General features: G+C 37.0%; 2 protein-coding genes across 4 annotated transcripts in view; both read left to right on the top strand.

The window, feature by feature from the left end:
* LOC125876340 (transmembrane 9 superfamily member 11-like) overlaps positions 1–27,957 on the top strand; it is a 98,372-nt gene that overhangs the window by 58,796 nt on the left and 11,619 nt on the right. The window contains exon 3 of one of the 2 annotated variants that reach the window (XR_007447487.1): positions 25,106–25,344. The exons of the other annotated variant lie outside the window; for it this stretch is intronic. The gene's annotated coding sequence lies outside the window, so the exon portion shown is untranslated. Of the gene's footprint in view, positions 1–25,105; positions 25,345–27,957 lie in introns of those variants that run through there. 2 annotated transcript variants of the gene reach the window in all.
* Positions 1–27,957, top strand: part of LOC125876338 (wall-associated receptor kinase-like 6) — a 68,200-nt gene that overhangs the window by 21,280 nt on the left and 18,963 nt on the right. The window contains exons 3-4 of one of the 2 annotated variants that reach the window (XM_049557504.1): positions 19,479–19,873; positions 20,219–20,732. The exons of the other annotated variant lie outside the window; for it this stretch is intronic. Coding sequence (XP_049413461.1) covers positions 19,479–19,873; positions 20,219–20,732 — 909 coding nt within the window. The remainder of the gene's footprint in view (positions 1–19,478; positions 19,874–20,218; positions 20,733–27,957) is intronic. 2 annotated transcript variants of the gene reach the window in all.

Here is a 27,957-nt window from a genome sequence, read left to right on the forward strand (position 1 = left end):
GTTAGGGCTCGTAGAGGATTTAAGAAAAGCATCTATGTTTCTTTGAAGTTGTTGCCTGTTGCTTTGTCAATATTCTTTGTCTTGCTGCTAATTTTCAAGACAGTTTGCTCTGTGTATGACTGCCACAATGTTTGGGGCTATAAAGATGGAAATTAATTAAACCATGGTATATATATTGTAGATCAAACAACTTAGTACTGGAAATTCCATGATATTAATACTATTAAACAAAGATTAGTTTGAATGACATACTATTTCATACTACTACAACAATATCAAAATATAATGGACTACTATACCAGCAACATCAAATATATATATCTTGTAGATATTAGAGTTTATGTATATTTCATACAATTTAGGATTTTAAGTGCAGTGGGAGGAAAACCATTCAAAGGTATTACAAATATTGAAGAATTTGTGACTACATTGACTTGACAGGTGCAATGTTAAGATCCAATTGTATAAAAAGTCCTACAATGTATAAACGTATCTTTTAACTTGGCCTCATTTTGCATCTATGCGCTTCAACTTTGGATGTGCACAACTACTGGTCAAGTAGATAGTTGAACTTATATAGAGTTGATTAAGTAAGCACATACGTCCTATGTGGCAATTTTGTGTTTCCTCACATTTTTAAACTACAAATTTCTTCTTCTTTTTTCTATATTTAAAATTATATTAATTCATTTATTTTTTATTTATATTATTGTAACACCCCAGAAATTTTTTCGAACTGAGACTCGAACCACCCTTTGTTTTGAGTAGGATTTTACCGAAGATTTAAAATTTCTTGAGTGAAAAGGTCACTAGATGTAGTACCTTGAGTTCCAAGAAGAACTAAAGAGAGTTCATTCAAGTCATTCCTAAGTTCTTCTAAGTTATGGGTCAACTTAAAACAACCATAACGTTCAGTACATGATGAGTTAGGTGGGCTACAAGGTACCCAATGAAAGTTCTTTGAATTATCTTTCCAACGCCGCTGAGTTTGCTAAGTTTTGAGTTCAGATGAGTGAGATATGCCCTTTTGAAGTCAGTCTGTCCAGTTAAGAAAAGTTACCCGAAAATAGTAAGGGGGTATTTTGGTCTTTTCCTTACCCAATCAGATTTAATTCGTTTTTAGTAATGTTTTAGGGGTCTAATCCTATTAGGTTCAGTTTTATAATCCTAATATACGCCTAGGTTTTAGTTGAGAGTTCAAGAAGATAAAAGAGGAGAAAAAAGAAGAGGATAGCGTTTGTTGAGAGTCTTGCATTTTGTTGCGGATTTTCACCATGGGTTCAATCCCTAAGAGGTATGTAAGCTTCCATAGTGTTGGGTTAGTTCACCCACACGCCAATCATGTTATTTTCAATCAAATTTCGTTCTTGAAGTTGAAAGATTAGAGTTCTTGATAGGTGTTCTTGAAGTTCACTCAAAATCTTGTTGTGTCGAGGTTTTGAGAATTTCTTGAGATGAAATTTAGTGATTTGAGTGTTGTTTTGAGTAGATTAGAGTGTAATTATGTTAAGTAATCGAGTCCAAGTGATTGTGGAAGAAATCATTCGATTCTAGGCGAGTTAGGGTGAGAAAACGAGCAAAGAAAGTCGTTGAAGTTTTCAGGCTTGGGGCCTGGCGCCCCAGGCTAGCCAGAGCCCCCCAATCACTTCTCTGAAGTTTAGGGGCTGGCGCCCCGCGCCACTCAGAGTGCCACCCGTTCTTCATCGTTTCGTCCGTTTGAGTTCTTTCAAAGGGTACCTTTACTCCCCTTTGATTCTAAACACTCTAAACTACTTCTAAACACATAGAAATCATTCATAACACGACTCATAACCTTTTCTGGAGTCTTCTACAACTTCTAGTAACTTGTTTCAAGATTCGAGCAAGTGAGTATGAGGATGAGGAGAATGTATTCATGAGTCTACTTTGTCATTATGAGATCTTTCATATCATGAACCATAACTCTTGAATTCATGATTCACATTCAAGAGATAGTTAAGAATAGAGTTCAAGGAAGCCTTTGAGTTCAATTGTGAATCCTTTGAGATCCACCATCGATTTGAGTTAAGTTTTGAGGAAGTAAGTAAGAGAATGAGAAGAGTCGTATACATGAGTTCCATGTAGTTATGTAGACCTTCGAGTCGAGTCGTTCATGCTCATAATTTCACATGAACTCCATAATTTTAGTATCTTTGAGATGAGTAGTATCTACAAGTTCTAAGTCTTGAGTATTGAGTTCCTAATCCCCTTTGAGATTATATTTTTAATCATATGACATTTACATTTTAATCGTGGAGTCCTAGAGTTGAATGGTTCATGCCCATAATTCCGCATGAACCCTATAAGTCGAACAGTCTTGAGATGAGAAGTATCTTTGAGTCCTTGAGTTGAGTAGTTCATGCTCATAATTCTGCATGAACCCTCTGAGTTGAGCATTCTTGAAATGAGTAGTATCATTGAAGTTCTTGAGTTCCAAGTATTGAGTTCTATGTATGATAATTGAAAACCTTACATTGAGTCGTTCACGTCCATAATTCGGCATGAACTATATTTTAAGAAGTCCTTTACAAATGTTTTAACTTTGTTTTAAGACTTAAGCTTTGAGTTCAGTAAAGAGTAAGAGTAAAGTTCAATTCTTCAAAGATTATACGGGAACTAAGTATTCCCAAGAGTTAAAATGTCTTCACATTTGAACAAGAAAAGAAACACCGATTTCCAAGAGAACTTTTAAGCTAAGTTTTGAGTAATTATCTCAAAACAAAGAAAGTATTTTATTTTTAAAAACATATGAGTTGAGTATATTTTGGGAGTAACATTGAGCAACGATATGGGGACGCGAGTTCATAATAACTCAAGTCTCAATAAACCATGTAGCCATCATGGGTAGAAAAATGATCATACTTTTTAGATGATTCCTTAGTGCTTTTTAGCATAGACTAGTGGATCCACTTAGTTAAGGCGTTCTGTAACATCGTGCAATTTCAAATAACTATGAAGAAGCTTGAAATTGGAAATAGCCATTTTTGGAAAGAATTCAAAAGTTCTGGAAATTTGGTTAAGTATGGGAAAAAGGTGAGTTTTTGGTCAACTTTGAATAGGCATAACTCCTAGCTCAAGATAAGTTAGGTGTAGTTGTAGTTATGTTTGCGAAGCATGAGGAATGATATTTCCAACGCCGCCGAGTTTTCTCAATTCTGAGTTCGTATGAGTGAGTTAGGCCCTTCGGAAGTTGGGCTATTGGCATAGAGAAGTCATCCGAAAATTGTAAGGATATTTTGGTCTTTTCCCTAATAAATTCTTTTGGTTATATTAAGGGTTTTGACTGATTTTTAGATCAGTTTTTCCCTTTTTAAAAGAGTGAGAGTGAGGGTTTGTGAGTAAAGAGGAGAAGAAGAGGAGAAAGAGAAGAAGAAGCAAAGTTCGACAAGATCGTCGTGGTTTTCGTCGGGGGTGATCCCTATTAAGGTATGTGAGATCATAGTGTTGGGTTGGTTCTTTCCCCCACACGCCAAACTTGTTTTAATTCCGAGAAAAAATTGGTTGTGTTTGTTGAAGTTGTTGGTTGTGTTGTTGAAGTTCCTTGTTGTCTTGGTACATGTTTTCGGTTGTGATTTTGAGTTGAATCTAGTGTATGTTGAGGGGTTTTATGATTCCAAGTGTTTGGGGCTGGAACCTTTGAAGTTACGGTGGTTTAGGGTTGGAAAATGAAGAAGAAAAGTCAAATTTTCGGGGAAAAGGGCTGGGGAGTCACGCCAGCCAGCGCGCCCCAAAAGGGACTCTGAAGTCCAGCCCTTGAGGCGGCGTGCCTAGCAGAGCGCCCAGCAGGCCCCTTTGAACTCTGAAGGCTGGCGTCCAGCGCCTCTCAGAGCGCCAAGGACGCCAAGTCTTCCCATTCTTTCCCCACTTTTTCATACATGTTCCTTGGTAATGTACCTATATTTTATAGTTGTTTTCACCACTCTAAGGTACATCTAGACATCAAGAACTCATCCATAAGCATGAGATCATTACCCTTGAATTCATAATCCAATTCGAGGAAAGTTCGGATCAAAGTCAAGTGAAGCTAGATTCAAGTCTAGAAGTTAAGAAGCAAGTCCAAGCAAGTCTTTAAAGTTTTTTTCAAGAGTCTTTGTTAAACGTTTTAACTTCATTTTAAGGCTCAAGTTTCAAGTTAAGTAAAAGTATTGAGTTTCAAGTTAAGCCAAGAGTATAGAGTCAAGTTCATTTCTCAAAAGTTATTAGGGAACTAAGTATTCCCAAAGAAGTTTATAAAGGTCTTGTTTACATTTGAGTAAGAAAGGAACTATGTTTTCCAAGAGAGCCTTTGGGCTAAGCTTTGAGCAATCATCTCAAACTAAAGAAAGATGTGTTTAAAACACTTATGAGCCAATGTATTTTTGGAAGTAGTATTGAGCACCAAATTGGGGACGCGAGTTCATATTAACTCAACTCTCAATAAGAACCATGTAGCCAACATGGGACTTGACGGGTCATTCTTTTTAGATGATCACGTAAATTAAGCTAGTGGATCCACTAAGTAAAGTAAGGTCCTTTATCACGGAAAGGTATATGATGGTCCTTGGGCAACGTGAGGTAAAATGTTGTATCATCACTAGGGCTCATAGTGGTGGTTGTCGGTTAAAAAATCTCTCACAAAAGTTATATTCCTTTTATATAAGTAAAGTTGAGTTTGTTATTATTTTATCATTAACGAGCTAAGTTGTTTACATTGTTTTACAAGCTTTATCTGTATTGCATATGTCTTATTGCTTTACATTTTAGTTCATTTATCCATGAGTTGAACAGAGCCAAGGTAAGTGTTCTCTTGTACTCCTTTTAAGCTTAAGTTGTGGTTTAGCTTTCCATCTCGCATACTCGTACATTTAGTGTACTGATGCCAGTTGGCCTGCATCTTATGATGATACAGACACAGGTACCCAGGATCAGCATCCAGCACGCCGTTGATCCGGCTGAGCACTCCAGAGTTAGTGGTGAGCCTCTTTGCATTCCGAAGGACTCGATTATTTTGTTCTCTTAGTGTTGTTTTATTATGATTTTGCGGGGTCTGTCCCAACATCCATCTCAGTATTATAGAGGCTTCATAGATAGTCAGTCAGTTAGTATTGAGTCTCTTATCTATGTATATATATATATATATAAATATTCTATTTTAAGACTCGAGTTGCCTTTTGGGCCAGATTTTTATCAGTTGGGTTGTTTTATGACCTTTCATTGCATTGAGTTATTCTTTTGAGTTAGGTTTTCGCTGAGTTAAGAAAGCCAGGCCAAGGGTTCGCTTGGGGACCAGCAATGGTCTTCGAGTGCCGGCCACGTCCAGGGTGTAGGCTCGGGGCGTGACAAACTTGGTATCAGAGCACAGAGTTCAAGAATCCTAGGGAGTCTATGAAGCCGTGTCTGTGGAGTCCTAGATATCGGTGTGAAGCGCGCCATATCTATAATTGGGAGGCTGCAATATTTAGAAAGATTTCTCACTTCTTTCACACTCATCTCGTGCGTTAAAGTTTATCTCTAAGAAGTTTCTTTTTAAATTCGTGCTTGCGTGTTTTCAGATAATCATGCCTTCACGAAGAGTTGGCAGAGGGCGTCTTCCTAGACGTTATGTTGAGGAGCAAGAGTTACCTTATTCCTCGGGAGTGCAACCACAAGGGAAAGTTTCTAATGCCGAGTTCAGAGAGGCAATTAGAATTCTGAGTCAAGCTGTAACTAATCAGATTGGTCAGCAAAGGGGAGCTCGACATGAAGGAGCTGACACGTCAAGGATTCGTGAGTTCTTAGGGATGAATCCTTTGAGTTTCATGGGTTCGAGCACTACTGAGGATCCAAAAAACTTCATTGAGGAGTTGAAGAAGATTTTTGATGTGATGGATGTGGAAGATATTGAGCGGGTTGAACTAGCTGCGTATCAATTGAAGGATGTTGCTAGAACTTGGTTCGACCAGTGGAAAGGGGGCAGAGCTGAGGGTGCACCACTTGCGAGTTGGGTCTGTTTTGAAAAAGCTTTCTTGGGGCGTTTCTTTCCTCGAGAATTGAAAAAGGCCAAGTTACGTGAGTTCCTCACACTTAAGCAGGAGTCTTTGAGTGTTCATGATTACAGTTTGAAGTTCACACAATTATCCCGCTATGCTCCGGAGATGGTTGCGGACATGATGAGTAGAATGAGCTTGTTTGTTGTTGGGCTATCTCGTCTGTCGAGTAAAGACGGTAGGGATGCAATGCTTATTGGGGACATGGACATATCAAGGTTGATGGTTTATGTGCAGCAGGTTGAGGAAGAGAAGCTGAGGGACAGGGAAGAGTTCATAAATAAGAAAGCTAAGACCGGTAATGGGTCCGAGCAGCAGAAAGGTAATACCAATCGTCCGTCCTTCCAACAAAGGCAAAAGGGACCGGCTCCATCATATGCTAGGGCACCTGCACCCAGATACAAAGGTGAACATAATGGCCAAAATTCAAAGGACTTCAAGGCTAGACCAGCACAGTCTTCAGGTAGTGTGGCACAAAGAGGTAGTTTATTTCCTGCATGTGCTAGGTGTGGTAGAACCCACCCAGGTAAATGTCGTGATGGCCAGACAAGTTGTTTTAAGTGTGGGCAAGAGGGTCACTTCATGAAGGAGTGCCCTAAGAATAAGCAAGGTAGTGGAAATCTGGGCAGTAAGGCCCAATTTTCTTCAGTTGCTCCCCAGACAGGATGACACCTAGAGGAGCTATTTCTAGTACAGGCAGAGGAGCAAACCGCCTCTATGCAATCACCAGTCGCCATGAGCAAGAGAACTCTCCAAATGTTGTCACTGATATGATCAAAGTCTTCGCTTTTGATGTGTATGCTTTGCTAGACCCAAGAGCAAGTTTATATTTTGTAACTCCTTATGTTGCAAATAAGTTTGAGGTTCTTCCCGAAAGACTTTGTGAACCCTTTTGTGTTTCTACACCTGTTGGGTAGTCTATTCTAGCAGAAAGAGTCTATCGTGATTGTCCTGTTTCTATCAACCATAAGAGCACCATGACCGATATGGTTGAGTTAGACATGGTAGATTTCGATGTCATATTAGGTATGGATTGGCTTCATGCCTGTTACGCATCATTAGATTGTAGAACTCGAGTGGTCAAGTTTCAGTTTCCGAATGAGCCAGTCTTAGAGTAGAGTAATAGTTCAGCAGTGCCTAAGGGTCATTTTATTTCGTACCTTAAGGCGAGAAAGTTAGTTTCGAAGGGTTGTGTCTATCACTTAGTCCGAGTTAATGACTCTAGTGTTGAGATACCTCATTTTCAGTCAGTTCCTATAGTAAAAGAGTTTCCAGAAGTTTTTCCTGATGATCTACCCGGAATTCCTCCTGAGAGAGAAATAGAGTTCGGCATAGATCTCATTCCAGATACTCGTCCTATCTCTATTCCGCCTTATAGAATGGCACCAGCAGAGTTGAAAGAGTTGGAAGAGCAGTTGAAAGATCTCCTAGATAAAGGTTTCATTCGACCAAGTGTCTCACCTTGGGGCGCTTCGATCTTATTTGTGAGAAAGAAAGATGGTTCCCGTAGAATGTGTATAGATTACCGCCAGTTGAACAAGGTTACCATCAAGAATAAGTACCCTCTTCTACGGATTGATGATCTTTTCGATCAGCTTCAGGGTGCCACCTGTTTTTCAAAAATTGACCTCAGATCAGGCTATCATCAATTAAGAGTAAGGGAATGTGATATTTCCAAAGACAGCTTTCAGAACCAGATACGATCATTATGAGTTTTTAGTCATGTCTTTTGGTTTGACCAATGCACCGACAACTTTCATGGACTTGATGTATAGAGTCTTCAAACCTTATTTAGATATGTTTGTTGTCGTCTTCATTGATGGCATACTAATCTATTCAAAGAATGAAGAAGATCATGCTAGTCATCTCAGAATAGTTCTTCAGACTTTGAAAGATAAAGAGTTGTATGCCAAGTTCTCTAAGTGTGAGTTTTGGCTTGAGTCTGTGGCATTCCTAGGCCACATTGTATTTGGTAATGGAATTAAAGTTGATACTCGGAAAATTGAGGCAGTGCAGAATTGTCCTAGACCCACATCTCCAACGGAAATTAGGGGTTTCTTGGGTTTAGCTGGCTATTATAGAAGGTTTGTTGAAGGGTTCTCATCTATTGCATCTCCTTTGACCAAGTTGACTCAGAAGACAGTGAAATTTCAATGGTCTGAAGCTTGTGAGAAAAACTTTTAGGAATTGATAAAGAGGTTGATTACAACTCCAATTTTGACGTTACCAGAAGGTACTCAAGGTTTTGTGGTGTATTGTTGTCACGACTCGGGAGTATCCCCATGTCGTAACATGCGTATTCAACCTCTCGGAGGTCTCATACAAGCCCTTAGCATTCATCACATTAGATATGAAAAATAGTGCGGAATTAAAAACTCTTTAAATAAAATCCCATAAGACTCAAAGGTCACTTTTAAAAACATCATTCAAAAGTACACAAGCGGAATACTAAGTCTCTTAGCCATCTTAGACATAAACGTGAAAACATACTAGGGACCGACCCTTTACAATCAAAAGAAGTCTATTAAGTCTATTACAAGAACCTTATCATAAAACTAGAATTGAAAAGTCTTGCCCTCGACATATGAGGACATACCACAAAATCTAGGAAGAACTTCAAATCCCAAGTTTACTACAAAACCCGCTCACTTGCCGGAACCTACACTTGTAGAAAATAGAGAAATATGGAATTAGCACAATTAAGTACTAAGTATGATGACCATGCAAAAACATGCTAAAAAAGGACATTTATTTGAAATATGTGCTTTCATGCCATTTTTGATAAAACCTTCATATCACAATTATAAGAGACACATTTCAAGTCATCATCCACATATAAGACAATACCCACATAATAGACATACTCAACTAGTACCAATGTACAATACATGAATATAATTGACAAGTAAGCCTTTTCATCATTTCATGACCTCTATCTCAAGTTACCCAAAGCCACACTTAAGTGAAACATGAAGTGACCGCCCATACAATCTCTTTATATACACCTAAGTGTTCCTAAGGGTTACCATAGATAAGGAATGTACCATTACAATATAACATGCTAAGTCAAAATTCTTTAATGAACCACTTTAGGAGACATTTAAGCACATAAGGGGACTTTCACATAATAGTCGTTAGACTTAGGGAACTCACTTTAGTATCTTCAAAGCCTACTCGTGCCATGTGTAGATAGCATCCCATACTACTACCTACACGTTGTAGAACCTATCCAATAACTAGAGTGCACATCCCACATGATGGGAATAGGCATAACCGACATAGACCATACTAGCTAGGTATGGAATCCGGAGTCTATCCTACTCCGTGGAGGTTGTTCTACTTGCCAAAGGTAGAACTAATAAGCAACCCATGTAGGCACATGGTTTAGGAGATGTCCAAGGAAGTTCATTGTGCCTAATCTCATACTCAACTAGGCCACCTTCCTAACCACATCCACTCGGTGCTAGCCTTGTTTCCCATAGAGTATTCAATCACATATGTACTTAGAGAGGGTTCCTTTTCTAGTTCAACCAACTCATAGTACCTCTTCCCAAGAAAGGCCCCATTTCTTAGTCATGGCCAATCAAGGTTCATAAGGATAGCTCATTTGACTTTCTTAGATAAGGATTTTCATGCCGTTCCGGCTCCATCCATCTCTAAGTCTATCATCTCACTCAAGAAGGGAACTTCGCCCTAAGGCCCATCCTTCAAGGTTATACATTTACTTAGGAAAGCTAGACTTATGAAAGGGCACCATTTCTTAGTTTTGCCGATTCAAGTCTTGGCCTAGAATTCCTCTTTTAGCATTTATAGAAAGGGCACCATTTCTTAGTTCTAGCCCACTTCACACATTCATGCATTCAAGACTTTAAGTAACAAGGAGGGACACTTTAGTCTACCAACCAAGTCACAACATTATCATCTAAGGATACTTCATAATCCAACATCATTTCATATATATACATCATGAGGAAATCATACTTTAAATCACAATGCTATCCACTTTACATAGGATCATCACAAGATCACGTAAACTCATTCACATCATACCTTCACACATAAAGCTTCACATAAAACTTTACATATAGCTTCATATAGGACTTTACATATAGCCTCATTTATATATATAATATACAATACAATAACACTTTGTACAAGATCACCTTATAACCATAAGAATACCTACACATAGTACAATAACATTTCATAACTTGATAACACTTTAATTCAATAGATAATGCCTTCAAGTCCATGTTCACAATACATTCCATAATTAAACACCTCCACCATAAGTGGATCAAACTAAGCAAGAACAATTTTATCCATAATAAGAGATTAAGCCAACTTACCATTCTCTAAAGCCATAATCAACAACACTCAAGTCCCAACCATTTTACTTACCACAAGAGAATTCATCATAACTTGCCCATAAGGCCACAACTTTCAATTCATCCATACATCATCAATTCATCATAGATAGATGTAGAAAATCATAAGAGTCACTAATACAATCCAATCCAAACACAATCTCATAAACTTTGAAATCATAAGCAAAAGACCCACTTCATAAGCAAATTTAAGAATTTAGGGAAAACATGGGTTCTTCAAGGAATTCCATATGAAATCATCTTAAAAACATTAATCAAACATTAATTCATCAATATAATGGCTTAGAAAACATTTTGCCAATGAACCCATGCTTAGATTAGAATTTGAGATTTTGTTCTTTGAAACACTTTTGATTGGACTCCTTGAAAGAAAGATTGATCAAGGATCAAGGGTCACCATACCTCTAAGTTGAAACCCACGAAAAATTGAAGAAGAAAGCACTTAAAACCTTCAACCCTAGCTCCAACTTCACCTTGGCCTTCAATGGTGTTCCAAAGAGAACCCTTCCTTACTCTTTTAAAATGGGACAAAATGATCCACAATCAGCCTAACACAATAATATAACCTCAAAAGAAAAGATTTGTGAAAAGACCAAAATGCCCTTAAATTTCCGGACGGACTCCTTGCCAACTGCCCAACTTTCAAAGGGCATAACTCACTCATACGAACTCGGAATCGAGTAAACTCGGTGGAGTTGGAAAGATCGTTCCAAGGGCTTTCCAAACATAACTGGAACTACTCCTGGATCATCCTGAGCTAGTAGTTATGACTGCTCAAAGTTGGCCAAAAACTCACTGATTTCCCACACTTAACCAAATTTCCAGGTTTTGAACTTAGCCAATTTCCAGATTCAGAACTTTTTTTCCAAAAGTGACTACTTCCAATTTATGCTTAAACTTTAAAAATTCATACGTTAGGCTCTAGTTTCACCTATCTATTTTTAGGGTCGCTACAATTGTGATGCATCTAGAGTTGGTTTGGGCTGTGTCTTAATGCAGAATGACAAGGTTATAGCTTATGCTTCCAGACAGTTGAAAGTTCATGAGAAGAACTACCCAACCCATGAATTAGAGTTAGCTGTTGTAGTATTTGCTTTGAAGATATGGCGTCATTACTTGTATGGTGTGCATGTTGATGTATTTACTGATCACAAGAGTCTTCAATATGTGCTTACTCAGAAAGAGCTTAATCTCAGACAGAGGAGGTGGTTAGAATTACTCAAGGATTATGACCTGAGTATTCTTTATCACCCAGGTAAGGCTAATGTTGTTGTTGATTCTTTAAGCAGGTTGTCTATGGGTAGCACCGCCCATATTGAAGGAGGAAGGAGAGAGTTAGCAAAAGATGTGCACAGACTGACACGCCTGGGAGTCAGAATTATAGATTCCGCAGAAGGAGGAATAGCGGTGACGAGCGGGGCCGAGTCATCACTAGTGTTAGAAGTGAAAGAGAAACAAGATCAAGATCCCATTTCGCTTGAGTTAAAGGCAAATGTTCAAAAGCAAAAAGTATTAGCTTTTGAACTAGGGGGAGATGGTGTATTGAGATATCAAGGTAGCTTGTGTGTATCTATGGTGGATGGACTCCAAGAGAGGATTATGGAGGAAGCTCATAGCTCCAGATATTCCATTCATCCGGGTTTCACAAAGATGTATCGTGACTTGAGAGAAGTTTATTGGTGGAATAGCATGAAGAAGAGCATTGCTGAATTTGTTGCTAAATGTCCAAATTGCCAACAAGTGAAAGTTGAACACCAAAGGCCCGGTGGTTTGGCTTAGAGGATAGAACTTCCGGAATGGAAGTGGGAGATGATCAATATGGATTTTATCACAGGGTTGCCAAGGTCTCGCAGACAGCATGATTTTATTTGGGTGATTGTCAACAGAATGACAAAGTCAACCCATTTTCTGCCAGTAAAGACTACCCATTCAGCAGAAGATTATGCCAGGTTATATATTCAAGAGATAGTGAGACTTCATGGAGTCCCAGTCTCCATTATTTCACATAGAGGTGCACGGTTTACTGCGCAGTTCTGGAAATCTTTTCAGAAAGACTTGGGTTCAAAGGTGAACTTAAGTACTGTCTTTCATCCTCAGACTGATGGGCAAGCAGAGCGCACTATTCAGACTTTGGAGGATATGTTGAGGGCTTGTGTGATCGATTTCAAAGGTAATTAGGATGATCACCTACCTCTCATTGAGTTTGCCTACAACAACAGTTATCACTCTAGCATCCAGATAGCTCTATATGAAGCTGTTTATGGGAGAAGATGTAGATCTCTTATTGGATGATTTGAAGTTGGTGAAACACAGTTGATAGGACCAAATTTAGTTCAACAAACTATGGAAAAGGTGAAGGTGATTCAAGAGAGGTTGAAAACGGCACAGAGTCACCAGAAAGCCTACATTGATGTTAGGAGAAGGGCGTCAGAGTTTGAATTAGGTAATTGGGTATATTTGAAAGTTTCACCCATGAAAGGGGTTATGAGGTTTGTTAAGAAGGGGAAACTTAGTCCCCGGTATATTGGACCTTACCGCATGGCCAAGAGGATTGGCAGTGTTGCTTATGAGTTGGAGTTACCACAGGAACTAGCAGCGGTTCATCCAGTATTTCATATCTCTATGTTGAAGAAGTGCATAGGCGATCCTTCATTGATCCTGCCAACTGAAAGTATTAGGATCAAGGATAGTTTATCTTATGAGGAGATTCCTGTTCAGATTTTAGATCGTCAAGTTCCCAGGTTGAGAACGAAAGATGTAGCATCAGTCAAGGTCATTTGAAGGAACCAATTTGTTGAGGAAGCTACTTGGGAAACCGAAGAGGACATGAAGAAGAGATATCCATATCTCTTTGAGTCCGGAGGAAATGCATATTAAGGTACTTATTTCCTTCTTAGTGCTTTTTAAAATTATAGTGAGCATGATGTTGTTGTTGTGTTTGCATGGTTGCTTGTTGGGTGTTTGAATTTGATGTTACACCCTTAGCCTAGTAAGAGTAACCTCATTCGAGGACGAATGTTCCCAAAGGGGAGATATTGTAACATCGTGCAATTTGAAATAACTATGAAGAAGCTTGAAATTGGAAATAGCCATTTTTTGGAAAGAATTCAAAAGTTCTGGAAATTTGGTGAACTTTGAACAGTCATAACTCCTAGATCAATATGATTTAGGTGTAGTTCCAGTTATGTTTGCGAAGCTTGTGGAATGATCTTTCCAACGCCGCCGATTTTTCTCAATTCTAAGTTTTTATGAGTGAGTTATGCCCTTCGGAAGTTGGGTTGTTGGCATAGAGAAGTCATCCGAAAATTGTAAGGGTATTTTGGTCTTTTCCCTAATCAATTCTTTTGGTTATATTAAGGGTTTAGACTGATTTTTAGATCAGTTTTTCCCTTTTTAAAAGAGTGAGAGTGAGGGTTTGTGAGTGAAGAGGAGAAGAAGAGGAGAAAGAGAAGAAAAAGCAAAGTTCGTCAAGATCATCGTGGTTTTCGTCGGGGGTGATCCCTATTAAGGTATGTGAGATCATAGTGTTGGGTTGGTTCTTTCCCCCACATGCCAAACTCGTTTTAATTCCGAGAAAAGATTGGTTGTGTTTGTTGAAGCTGTTGGTTGTGTTGTTGAAGTTCCTTGTTGTCTTGGTACATGTTCCCGGTTGTGATTTCGAGTTGAATCTAGTGTATGTTGAGGGGTTTTATGATTCCAAGTGTTTGGGGATGGAACCTTTGAAGTTAAGGTGGTTTAGAGTTGGAAAAAGAAGGAGAAAAGTCGAATTTTTGGGGAAAAGGACTGGGGCGTCGCGCCTTGCAGAGCTCCCAGCAGGCCTCTCTGAAGTCTGAAGTCTGGCGCTCCGCGCCTCTCAGAGCGCCAAGGATGCCAAGTCTTCCCATTCTTTCCCCACTTTTTCATACATGTTCCTTGGTAATGTACCTATGTTTTATAGTTGTTTTCACCACTCTAAGGTACATCTAGACATCAAGAACTCATCCATAAACATGAGATCATTACCCTTGAATTCATAATCCAATTCGAGGAAAGTTCGGATCAAAGTCAAGTGAAGCTAGAGTCAAGTCTAGAAGTTAAGAAGCAAGTCTAAGCAAGTCTTTAAAGTTTGTTTCCAAGAGTCTTTGTTAAACCTTTTAACTTCGTTTTAAGGCTCAAGTTTCAAGTTAAGTAAAAGTATTGAGTTTCAAGTTAAGCCAAGAGTATAGAGTCAAGTTCATTTCTCAAAAGTTATTAGGGAACTAAGTATTCCCAAAGAAGTTTATAAAGGTCTTGTCTACATTTGAGTAAGAAAAGAACTATGTTTTCCAAGAGAGCCTTTGGGCTAAGATTTGAGCAATCATCTCAAACTAAAGAAAGATGTGTTTAAAACACTTATGAGCCAAAGTATTTTTTTGGGAGTAGTATTGAGCACCGAATTGGGAACGCGAGTTCATATTAACTCAACTCTCCATAAGAACCATGTAGCCAACATGAGACTTGACGGGTCATTCTTTTTAGATGATCACGTAAGTTAAGCTAGTGGATTCACTAAGTAAAGTAAGGTCATATATCACAGCAAGGTATAGGATGGTCCTTGGGCAACGTGAGGTAAAACGTTGTATCATCACTAGGGCTCATAGTGGTGGTTGTCGGTTAAAGAATCTCCCACAAAAGTTATATTACTTTTATATAAGTAAAGTTGAGTTTGTTATTGTTTTATCATTAATTAGCTAAGTTGTTTACATTGTTTTACAAGCTTTATATGTATTGCATTTGTCTTATTGCTTTACCTTTGAGTTCATTTATCCATGAGTCGAACAAAGCCAAGGTAAATGTTCTCTTGTACTCCTTTCAAGCTTAAGTTGTGGTTTAGCTTTCCATCTTGCATACTCGTACATTCAATGTACTGATGCCAGTTGGCCTGCATCTAATGATGATGCAGACACAGGTACCCAGGATCAGCATCCAGCACGCCGTTGATCCAGCTGAGCACTCCAGAGTCAGTGGTGAGCCTCTTTGCATTCCGAGGACTCGATTATTTTGTTCTCTTAGTTTTGTTTTATTAGGATGTTGTGGGGTCTGTCCCAACATCCATCTCAGTGTTATAGAGCCTTCATAGACAGTCAGTCAGTTAGTATTGAGTCTCTCATCTATGTATATATATATAAATATTCTATTTTGAGACTCGAGTTGCCTTTTGGGCTAGATTTTTATCAGTTGGGTTGTTTTATGACCTTTCATTGCATTGAGTTATTCTGTTGAGTTAGGTTTCCGCTGAGTTAAGAAAGCCAGGCCAAGGGTTCGCTTGGGGGCCAGCAATGGTCTTCGAGTGCCGGCCACGTCCAGGGTGTTGGCTCGGGGCGTGACAAACTTCAAGTTAATATAATAATAAAAATTGAGTTAACAGGTAAATATTTGTAGACATTTAGAAAAATTGTCAATATAAATACCTAGTTAGGAAAGTAACTGAATTTCCGTGAACCCATATGTTATATTCTAGACTCGCCTATGAATTGAGTGTATAATGGAGGGTGCAATCGACCATATTTTTCTGGTCTACTCTGATTTATATGGAATGGACATAGTCAGAGTGTCAGACTTGTAGGGACTAGTTTCCCCATCACACATAATGAAAAGGTGACCCTTACTGGAGCCAAGCTTGACAAGAGATCAGAGACGGAATTAGGATTTAGACTTTTAAATTCTAGAAAAGACAGCTTATTGGGGTTCTAGTAATTTCAACACGAAAAGTAAATGTTTCGTGATCTCCGGTCCAATGAAGAACTCCAACATATAAAAACAGAAGATAAAAAGTTCTCTAAAATGGTCACAACACCCGTATCAAAAAGGAGATACAAAAGTAGCAAATCAATAGCAAAAACAGACAATTTTGAGAATAACAAGGAAAGACACTGAAAAAAACTAGCTATGGTTTGTGACTCGAAATTTTGCAGCTACAATCACGATCTCAACAACAACAACAACATAAGCAGTGTAATCTCATAAGTGTGGTTTGGGGAGAGTGGAGTGTATGCAACCTTACCCTTACCTTGCAAAGGTAGAGAGAGGTTGTTTCCAATAGATCCTCAACTCAAGTAAAACATATCAAATGAGGCATGGAAGGGGAATACAGTATATACAATCACAATCTCCACTATTCAAATTAAGAATAGAATGTTAGAAACTCCACGTAAAAAAAATCAGCTTGATCCAACAATGATGAATAAAAAATGCAAATTAAATCTAACTAACAGCACGAAAAATAAGCAGAAAAAAGGAATTTTTTTCTCATATGATCTTCTCCCTCTAGTCAAAACTGTCTGCCTTAATCTCTCTTCTTGTATCACAAACAGAACAAACCTAAAATTAGATCTTTGAAATGATTGAAAACATGAGTAGTGAGCCATAAAAAGATAGGTTTGATCCAAATAACTTTTTTCATTTACATAGGATGAAAAAATAAATATAAAAGACAATACATGAGTATCACTTTCTATTAGAGAGAGAGATTCCAAGTAGCAGAAACAGCCATCCCATATATTAAGAACAAAAACCAAAAAAAAAAAAAAAAAAAAGTGAAAAGAAAACAGGTAAAGTGAATTCATTTTACTAGTCGAATGGTGAAACCACATGTTTATGAAACACAAACAATTTTGAAATAGTCATAGTTTAAGGTCATACTTGTTACAAATACACAATCTAAAATCGTACTTGTTACAGATAATCGTTTCAAATATTCATAGAAAATTCTACAGTCAAGAAGTTTTTAGAAAAAGAAGGAAGAAGTTTATTCTGTTTTTCTTTTCGACAGATCCTAACAGGGCGAGTTGATCCACGTGGGTGGGTGACACGGTCCAATTTCCTTCGTTTGCTAAAACACACTATTTTAAAAGTCAAACACAAGGCTCACATGCCCACATTTTCCAATATTTTGTGTGGGGTTTTTCTGGTTTCTTTCATTTCAAGACAAACAATCATAGTGCACAATGCTGTATTTTCATTAAACAGAACATGTCTAAATTGCTTGTACAAAATCTTCCACCAAGGTGCATGAATAAATTACAACAAGAAGGACAAAATACGCGTGATGCCTTGGCGAAAAAACTGCAAAATTGCACTTAAGTCAGATAAGTGACTTTGCTGTTCAGAGGTTGAACAACAAAAGGTGCTGGAGATTCCCCGTTTACAGTGTGCAACACAACTTTGAATCAATAGAAGTCAAACATAAGCAAAATGCTTGATAACCTGTCAACGGGTACCTGTAAAGTTATTACTTTTTTCGTTTGTCGAGATGTGGGGAAGCCTTATCAGCTTCTATTTCAAAAGTATTACGTTTGCACAATTGTGCCATTATAAGATATGACTCAAGCAGAGAATGAGGCAGTAGAACATACCAGTATACACGAAGATGCAGATTACCATGTGGTCATTTTTCATTCTTCTGATGGGGCTTCTTTCTAAAGAAACAACACAAGTTTCAGCTATAAGAATATGGTCATCATCAGCAATATTATCTTCACAAAGGCCTGGCTGCCCAGAAAGATGTGGCAATGTAACCATTCCTTATCCATTTGGAATAGGAAAAGAGTGTTACTTCAATGAAGAATTTGAAGTGAGCTGCAATAACAACACTGTCTTTAGTCTTGGTACTGGTCATCCTGTTCAACACATATCAATGGACTCCATCACTGTTGATATTACTTTCAGTTCAAAGCACTACAACAAATGATCTGGAAAGAACATCTACGGTGATAAAATTCTTCAATCAACCAGGAGCGAGCATTTCAGTATTTCTAACAAGAACAAAATAGTAGCCATTGGATGTGATATTTATGCTTATGTCAAAGATTTAGACACTGGTAGTGGAGGCAGCATTGTAACTGGATGTGCTTCTTTCTGTGGCAACTCCACTTATAATGTTTCATCCTCTTTAGCTTCATCATCTTATTGCACTGGGAATAACGGTTGTTGTCAGTCCGAATTTTCAAAAATACCAAGAGAATTCAGTGTGTCCATACAAACAATGAACACGGCGGAAACATCTTGGACATCTAGAGATTGCACCTATTTCTTAGTTGTGGAAAAGGGCAGCTCTGAGTCCGACTTCACTCAATTACTTGGTAAGTGCAAAGAATATGATGATTATGAAGAAAGGGTGGCGCTGGACTGGGTAATTGGCAATGTTAGCTGTGACAAAGCCATGAGAAGGCCAAAAGATTATGCATGTAGAAATAACAGTATGTGTGTCAATGACACTACTAGACCTGCAGGGGGATACCGATGCAATTGCTCTTCTGGTTATCAAGGCAACCCTTACCTCCCTCATGGATGCCAGGGTACTAATTCCCCTTTCCATTTCTCTTTTTTGTTTTTGGGATTTAACTTATGTATATTACTACCTCCGTTTTAGCATATGTATCTTATTTTCGTTTTTAGGATTGTTCCTGCCAAATGTAGAAATATAGGATTGTTCATGGCAAATGTATTTTTTATGTTTTTAAATTTCGTGCAAAATCAAACTAAGACATATAAAATGAAACAAAGAGAGTAACAATATAGCAATATCCCACTGTACCCCTTTATTTTAACTTGTTTTTAGCATGTAACATGTCTTATTTTCTAAGTTACTAATCTCAGTTTTTATGATGATTTCTTGTTAATTTCCACAGATATTGATGAGTGTGCAAGTCCAAAAAGGAATCGTTGTCCCAACAATACTAGCTGTGTTAATACTCTTGGCACTTACCGTTGTGACTCAAATAATGTGAGACATATGCTAGCTAAACAACTCTCCATCGGTATTGTATAACTCTCTTCTTTTTTCTCCTCTTGTTTCTTTGTTAGATTAACTTAAGCTTTCTATAGATTTTTATTTGAGACAAATTACTCCTTTGAACTGTCCCAACAAATAATTCATAATCCTTTTCATGTTTATTCTAGCTAACTGCTCTTTAGAAAATTAGAAGCTCAACTTAATATATGCTTTAAAATTACAAAGGGGCCTGGATAAGCATTTAAAGCTCTTTCTCTTAGATTCTCAAAATGAATTTATGCTTGTTTTAGATGAAATTGGTTTGCTCACAAGCAGGTATTGGAGCAGCAATTACTTTTGTGATCCTGGTAGCAGTTTTTCTTTGGCTATGCAAATGGCTCCGGAAGAGGGAAGAAAACAAAGCTAAGCAAAAGTATTTCAAGAGGAATGGTGGATTGCTTTTGCAACAACGTATTTCCTTAAATGGAGAAAGTAGTGGTGGCTCCTTGCCAAAGCTCTTTTTGAAGGAGGAGTTGGAGAAAGCAACAGACAATTTCAATGAAATTCGAATTCTTGGTAAAGGAGGGGCTGGGACTGTTTACAAAGGAATGTTATCAGATGGAAGCATTGTAGCTGTGAAGAAGTCCAATGCAGTGGATAAATATCAAATTGGACAGTTTATAAATGAGATACTCATACTCTCCCAAATAAATCACAGACACATTGTCAAGGTACTGTTGATTTTTGTACTAGGCTCTTGCTACCATTTTATTACGGGTGGAAGATGAGAGCAACATAATTCGACGATAGAGAAATTCATAATGCCTGAAGAGGATGGAACTAACAATATTAGAAAGACTCCTATACTCTTACAAAATAACACACTAGACTCACACACACGCGCAGTCACACACACAGAGCTACTACATCAACTCGTGCTCCTATTCACTTCAACCATAATAAACGAACAGTTTAGGATAACACATTAGTCACTCATGAACCAAAGATAATTCAAAATACAATTGAACCTAGCACTTAATCATACTTTTAATATTTAAGTTTACTGTTTACAACAGGTACTTGGTTGTTGCTTAGAAACTCATGTCCCATTATTAGTTTATGAGTACATCTCGAATGGAACCTTGTCATCCCATATTCGTGGAAACCTCAGTCACAGTTGTAATCCTACTGTCTCAAAGTCTGAGTTGGATGATCAGATTCTTCCGCACCCAGCAATAATATTATCGTGGGATCATCGGGTGCGAATTGCTGCAGAAATAGCAGGGGCACTATCTTACATGCACTCATGTGCTTCTACTCCCATTCTTCACAGAGATATAAAATCAAGCAACATATTACTAGACGATAATTTTAGAGCAGTGGTTTCTGATTTTGGACTATCGAGATTGTTGTCTGTTGACAAGACTCATTTAACAACAATGGTAGGGGGTACATTTGGTTACATAGATCCAGAATACTTCCGCTCAGGTCAACTTACAGACAAATGTGATGTCTATGCCTTCGGTGTAATTCTTGCAGAGCTTCTAACAAGTCAAAGAGTTGTCACTTCAAACCAACCAGAAGATCCAGGTTTGGCTTTCCGTTTCACATTAGCATTGAAAGAAAATCGTATAATTGAGATTGTAGACCCTGAAATTGTAAAAGAAGTTGAGGATGAACATGTGATTCCTGCTGTGGCCAAACTTGCCAAGAGATGCTTAAGTTTTAATGCAAGGAGAAGGCCATCCATGAAGGAGGTGGCAGCCGAACTTGAACAACAAGGAAAAATGAGGCAAGATATGCCTCATAATGAGAGTTTTCAAGATAACATTTCACCAAAAAGTGAAAGTTCATGTAGTCATACTTCTGATTGTACCGAAGAAGATCATCAGAACTCAGTGTCTCACAATGAAATGCATTATGACAGAAAGGGAAGTTTGTAACTTTTATAACTTCAACTTTTATCTTTTGTAATTGTAATGTCGAAGTAATTGCATGTATGGACACATAATCAAATGAAGATTAGCATGATTTGCATTAATATTTAAGTCGTATATATGATGAAATATTTTGTTATGATTTTATTTTATTATCCTTTATAATAGGATTGTTCATGGGGTTTGATTCGGTTTTCATCAAAAAGCAAAACTAGACCAACTATATAGCTTTTTTGGTTTTCCTTTTATTTATTTATTTGATGATCGTGGTGTCCAGACTAGCTCTCACGCACCTCGACCGATTCCCTGGTATACCTGCCACCTCCCACCAACAATAGGGATTGGGTAACTCTGTCCACCAAGACTAGGACGGATAGGAAGAGTCACAGTGTTTTTTGTTTTCGCTGAGTTTTGAACCTGAGACCTCATGGTTCTCATTTCTCAACCACTTTATTGACCACTAGGCCACACCCTTGGGTGCTTTTTGGTTTGGTTTTTTCTTGGCAAATAAAATAAAAATCCAGTTCATTCAATTTCTCAGAGTTATGGACAAACATTTCCATATGATAATGTATGTTACTTATAATGTTTAGCAAGATTTGCCCTAATATGAAAGAATTTATGATATATGAAATATTCTTATGTGAGAAATTTTCTCCATAGTAGATGATAATTATTCCCTTTCATTAAGCTAAGTTACATCAATATAAACTTTTAAGCCTGCCAATTTTTTAAAATTATACTAAATAAACAAATGAATCCCATTTTTTTTCTATATAAACGTAAAACTTAAAATGAAACCTTAACAATAATATGTTTCTCTACTTCTTTTAAGGCATAATAGTTTAAGATCCCCCTGAATTTGATACCTACAGCTGAACTGTTTTTTGGTAGAGTTTTGTTTTATTTTATTCTTTTTATTTTTGTAAATTTTTATTTTTTACACTTGTTGACAGAAAAAGAAGAAATACACAGCTGAAACAAATCATCATTGCATCCAAAAAGAAATACATAGTTGGAAAGTTCATTATTTTGGCTAACTATTTTTATTTGATTAAAAATAATGGAGCTCTAGAAATTTCTTTTATAGATTTTTCCCGAAAAAGAAAAAAGTACACAGATGAAATAAATAGTTGTAGGTCTCTTAATAAGAAATAGAAAGAAAATTTACTCCTTTTTTCTTAAGTATAAAGAAAGTTTACACTTGGAACTTCATTATTTTGACTAAAACCTTTTAAGTGGCTAAAATAATAGAACTTCAGTGAAGTCTCTTTTATAGACTTGAATTGAAAAAAATGAATATATGGTAAGATATGTGTGGTTTATTAAGAAGATGTAAGAAGAAATATACAATTTTGAACAAATAAACTATTGTATCCATGCTCTTTGCCATAACAGTGTTTAGCAAGTGAAGGCTATTAAAAATACCAAGTTTAGGGGGGATAAGTAGGACCAACAGTAGTTCGGGTGTACACCGAACAAATGGTGTCATGTTCAGGGTGGTCCCGAATTTTTTGTTGTTGTTGATAAAGGGTGGTCCCGAACCATTAAGCCTTTTTTAAGAACTATTGATAAAACAATATCAAAAAAAAATTAGTTTAATAAATCTTCGCTTGTGAAAATGAAAGACAGATTTGAAGTACTTAAACAATACTTGCTAAGAAAGTGATCATACACGTTATACCCACCCATTTAATTAAACAATAATGAATCCTTTATTATAATCACTACCAAAACGACATTTATTTTTATTATAGTCTTCTATAAAAATAAATGTCGTTTTGGTTCGTCTTTTTCCAGTATAATACCAAACCAAATACATGTCTCTCTTATTAGTCGGTTTGATTCATTTTTCAGTTCAATTTTGCTCGGCTTTTCAGTTTTTCTTGAACAGCCTTACTTTGTTATATTGTTGGTGCTTGCTTTAAGATAAAAAAGATAGCAGAAAAATTATTTTAACCTTCCAATATAACTTTTGAAATTAGACTATATGAGTTAGAGTAAAGTCAACACAAAGTAACCATGAAAAGGTTTCAGAATTACCAGTGGACAAATTGTGCAGAAAACTAATTTATGATTTAAACGAAGTTCATGCTATTATTTATTAAAGTAATATGTTGAGGTGATACTTTATCAAGGTATCAAGTTAGTTGCAAGGATTATCAATTTAGTTTAACTAAAGTGTAGACCACACATATTTTAAGTTGTATCTATTAACATAAAACATGTGCAATCAATTTATGAAACTATTATTAGGGTGACAGTTAGAGAGGTGTTGGGTGTCTCGAGAGGCCATTCTGGTGGGCATAGAGTGGACTGGTGGTGGAATGGAGAAGTACAAGGGAAATTGGACCCAAAGAAGTTGGCTTATGCGAAGTTGGTGGAGAGTAAGACAAGAAGGAGAAGTGGACGAATAGGGAGAAGTATAAGCTAAGATGGTTTAAAAGGAGACAGAGTTAGCGGTTACTACAGAAAAAATGAGCGCTTGTACGTAAAATTAGCGAACACAGATGAGGATAAGAAGTTATACAAGTTAGCTAAGGCTAGAGAGAGGAGGGCCCGTGACCTTGACCAAGTGAAGTGTATCAAGGATGAGGATGACAAAGTACTAGTAGAGGAGGTACTCATTAGTTAAGGCATTGTGCTAGGGGAGTTGGAGCACTTAGAGAGGCGTCATGAATAGTGATTATGTTTATTCTAGGCGTATAAAAGTTGAGGAGGTTAAGGTTGATATTCATAAGTAGTGTAAGGGTAGAGTGACTGGTAGACGAAGTTTAGGTGGATTTTTGGAAGAGCATAGGCAGGGTAGGTATGGAGTGGCTTACTGAGTTGTTTAATGTTGTTTTCAAGATGACGAAGATACCCGATGCATGGAGATGGAGTATGATTATTCCGTTGTACAAGAATAAGGTTGACATTCAAAATTGCAACAACGATTGGGGTATCAAACTGCTAAGCCAGACTATGAAGGTATGAGAGAGGGTGGTGGAGATGAGAGTGAGGAGGATCGTGACAATTTTTGAGAACCAATTTGGATTTATGTCAGGACGCTCGACTACAAAATCCATTCATCTCGTAAGGAGACTGATGGAGCAGTATAGGGATAGGAAGAATGACTAGCATTGGTATTCATCGACCTAGAAAAGGGTTACAACAAAGTCCCCAGGGAGGTTCTATGGAGATGTTTAGAGGCTAGAGGTATACCTGTGGGCCGTGGCATACATTAAGTCGATTAAGGACATGTACAATGGAGCCAAGACTCAAGTTAGGGCAGTGAGAAGAGACTCAAACCACTTTCCCATGTTAATAGGGTTGCACCAAGGATCAACTCTTAGCCCGTTTCCATTTGCCTTGGTGATGGATGTATTGACGCGACAAATTCAAGCTGAGGTGTCAAGGTGTATGTTATTTGCGGATGACGTAGTTTTGATTGACAAGACTCACGAGGAAACTAATGCTAAGTTGGAGGTTGGAGATAAACCCCTAGAGCCTAAAGGGTTCAAAGTTAAGTAAAACCTAGACTGAATACTTAAGAGTGCAAATTCAGTTTGATCATAACCACGTGTCTACATGAAGTTTCAGTTAACCAGAAACATCTCAATGATAGACATTCTTAATCAGAAAGTGCAATGCCATAGTCAGAGTGAACTATCTAACCATTTTGAATCAACATGACAGTGAAATATCCTTCACAAAGCTAAAGAATTCATTCAGACACTAAAACAAACACCTTACGGACAACCATTTTGAATCAACATGACAGTGAAATTATCCTTCACAAAGCTAAAGAATTTATTCAGACACTTAAACAAACACCTTACAGGCAACCATTTTCCCTGATTGCCTTAATAACCTCAGGAAGTCGAATTCCACCCCCACCGCACCCCACTACCACCATCACCCGTCAACATCAAATCACACAGAGTCAACCCACAAATTCAGACTTGGAATGAAATTACAAAGACAAGTGTGAAGAAATTTCATACCTGGAACCATTGAAGAAACAGCTGCAGATGTGTCTTTAAGTCATTCTTGTTTACTTTTTATTGTCATATTACTATCATTTTGTAGGATATTTGGAAGAGAAAGCCAATAAACTCCTCAAGTTTTGCTAAATTCTTTAATAGTCAAGTGTTGCATGATAGCTTCATTTGTTGGGATAATCATATTTGGATGTGCTTATAGTGATGGATTCAGTTGGTAAATCTGGTTTGTACATTGCATTAACTCAACTCATCATGACTCTTGAATCACTTTTTTGATTATTTCTTTTTTGATTTGCTTTGATATGTTTTTTTTTTTTGAGCCAAGGGTCTATGGGAAACAATCCTTCGACCTTCTAGTGTAGGAATAAGGTTTGCGTACATTCTATTTTTTTAAGCCTCACTTGTGGGATTACATTGGATATGTTGTTGTTATCATGATTTTGAATAATATTAGAAGTCATAGAACAACATCAAGAGTCCCCTTTGGAGTATGGCTCTCTAGTTAGCTAGCAATCGTCCACATTGAGTTATTGGATACTTGATTCAGGTGCCACTAATCACATGATCGGATAATATGAGATTAGTTTCTAATTCTTATACCCATTAGTTACTTTGTCTAATAGCTCCATTGCTCATGCCAATGATATATTCTATATATCTTTTTTACTTTCTTAAAATTCGTAGGACCGTAAAAATCAACCAAACAAATTGAAATTGAGAGGGAGCACTTAAATTCTATGGTTTATGATGGAAATAATTCATGTTATGAGTCATTATTGTTGGAAATAATTACACTATTTATCTTCTTGAAATTTTAAACGGATAATATATGATTACTATTTACAATATTTGATTCCTACCATAAAGATCATAGATATCTAAAGAGATAAAACTGAATTAGCAAAATCCTAGTTGACTTTAAATTACTTATATATCCTATAGTTCAAAATAGAAAAAGGTGTCTTATTATAAGCATCATGTTTCTTCATGGACGGGCGGAGCCAAGTAGGGCTAGGGGTTCTATTTTTTTTTATATCTATATATAGTAGATGTTGAATTCCTTTCGGCTTAATTATGTGTTTACTCCTTGCGCTTTTCCACTCACTCACAATCAGGCCACAACTCATCACTGTAATATTGGCAACAATATTGTTCTAATTGATTAGTCAAACACAAACTATTACTCTCTCAAAATATTTTTCCGATAATTACTTCAGATTAATAAACAGATTTTAAACTGTGTATGCTCTTGTTTCTAAAGATTTTATCTACCAGATTTTTTGTCCTTTAAATCTTTTTAGAACCACAAAATGTGCTCACAAAAAGTATGTAAGCACAAAAAAATAGGGACCCAATAGGCTATTGAGTACAACAATGCTACTTTATGCTAAAACCCTTTAATACCAATAATTAAAACTGGTCGTTATTGACTTTTAGCAGTTATGGAGTGCCAAATCCATTTCTACAACAACTTCAAGTAATATAATAGTAATGAAATTTGAGTTCATAGTTAAATACAACTTCAAGTAATATAATAATAAAAATTAAGTTCATAGTTAAATATTTGTAGACATTTAGAAGAATCATTAATATAAATAATTGATTCTTGTGAACGCGTATGTTATATTTTGAATCTAGTGAATTGAGCCAATAATGGAGGGGACAATCGACCATTATATAGAATGGACTATAGTAAGACTTGTAGGGACTAGTGTAGCCACCACACAAAATAATCAAAAAGCTGTAAAATAAAAGAAAATTTATACATCAATGTTACTATACATCTTAATCACATATTAGCTTTACATAAAATACAGAAGACTCACCGTATATCATAATCACATATTAACTTTACATAAAGTAGAGACGACTCACTATATATCATAATCACATATTAGCTCGACATAAAGTAAACAAAACTTATGCATCAATATAATGTACTATATATCATAATCATATATTAGCTCGACGTAACATAAAGAAGACTTCTGCATCAATCACTATATATATAATCGCATATTAGCTCACTATAAAGTGTTAGAATATGAATAGGTTTATACAATTCTATTAGAATAGGAATAGGTTTATACAATCCTATAAGAATAGGAATAGGTTTATACAATCCTATAAGAATAGGAATAGAAATAGAAATAGGAATACTAAATAGTATCCTACTTGGTAAAGGGTTGTATTCTAGGGTCTATAAATAGGGTCTCAATGTAATAATGTAAACACAACAATTCAATAATATTCTTTTCCTATATTTCTCACATGGTATCAGAGCCTCTACGAACTTGGTAGAGAATTAAAGAGCTTTCGCTGCTGGCGGGTGGCACCCATATATGCTGCCCGTCTGGCCAATGATTATGTTAGCAAAAGTTGGGTCACCATGCATCATTCTAGTGACTACTTTCTTATATCTAATTTGTGTAGCACCGTGCCATCATTCCGATGACTGCTTTTTCATATTTAATTTGTGTAGCACCGAGCCATCATTCTGGTGACTACTTTTTCATATCTAGTTTGTGTAGCAATGTGCCATCATTCCAGTGACTCCTTTCATATATAATTTGTGTAGCACCGTGCCATCCTTTCGGTGACTACCTTTTTTTGCATATCTGATTTGTGTAGCACCGTGCATCCCTCCGGACTACTTTTCTTTTTTAATTTGTGTAGTACCGTGGATTTTTCCAAACTATTTCTCATATCCGAGTAGCATAGCATCATGTGTCTTTTCAGTGACTTCTCAGATTTGATTTGCATAGTTCCATTCGTCTTTTCGGTGACTCCTTAAATCTGATTTGCATAGGGTTGTGCCATCATTCCAACCCTACCCGTATAATTTTTCTTTTTCAGTAGGGTCGTGCCATCATTCCGACCCTACCCATATTA

This window comes from Solanum stenotomum, chromosome 9 (assembly GCF_019186545.1).
Source record: "Solanum stenotomum isolate F172 chromosome 9, ASM1918654v1, whole genome shotgun sequence".
Classification (NCBI taxonomy): domain Eukaryota; kingdom Viridiplantae; phylum Streptophyta; class Magnoliopsida; order Solanales; family Solanaceae; genus Solanum; species Solanum stenotomum.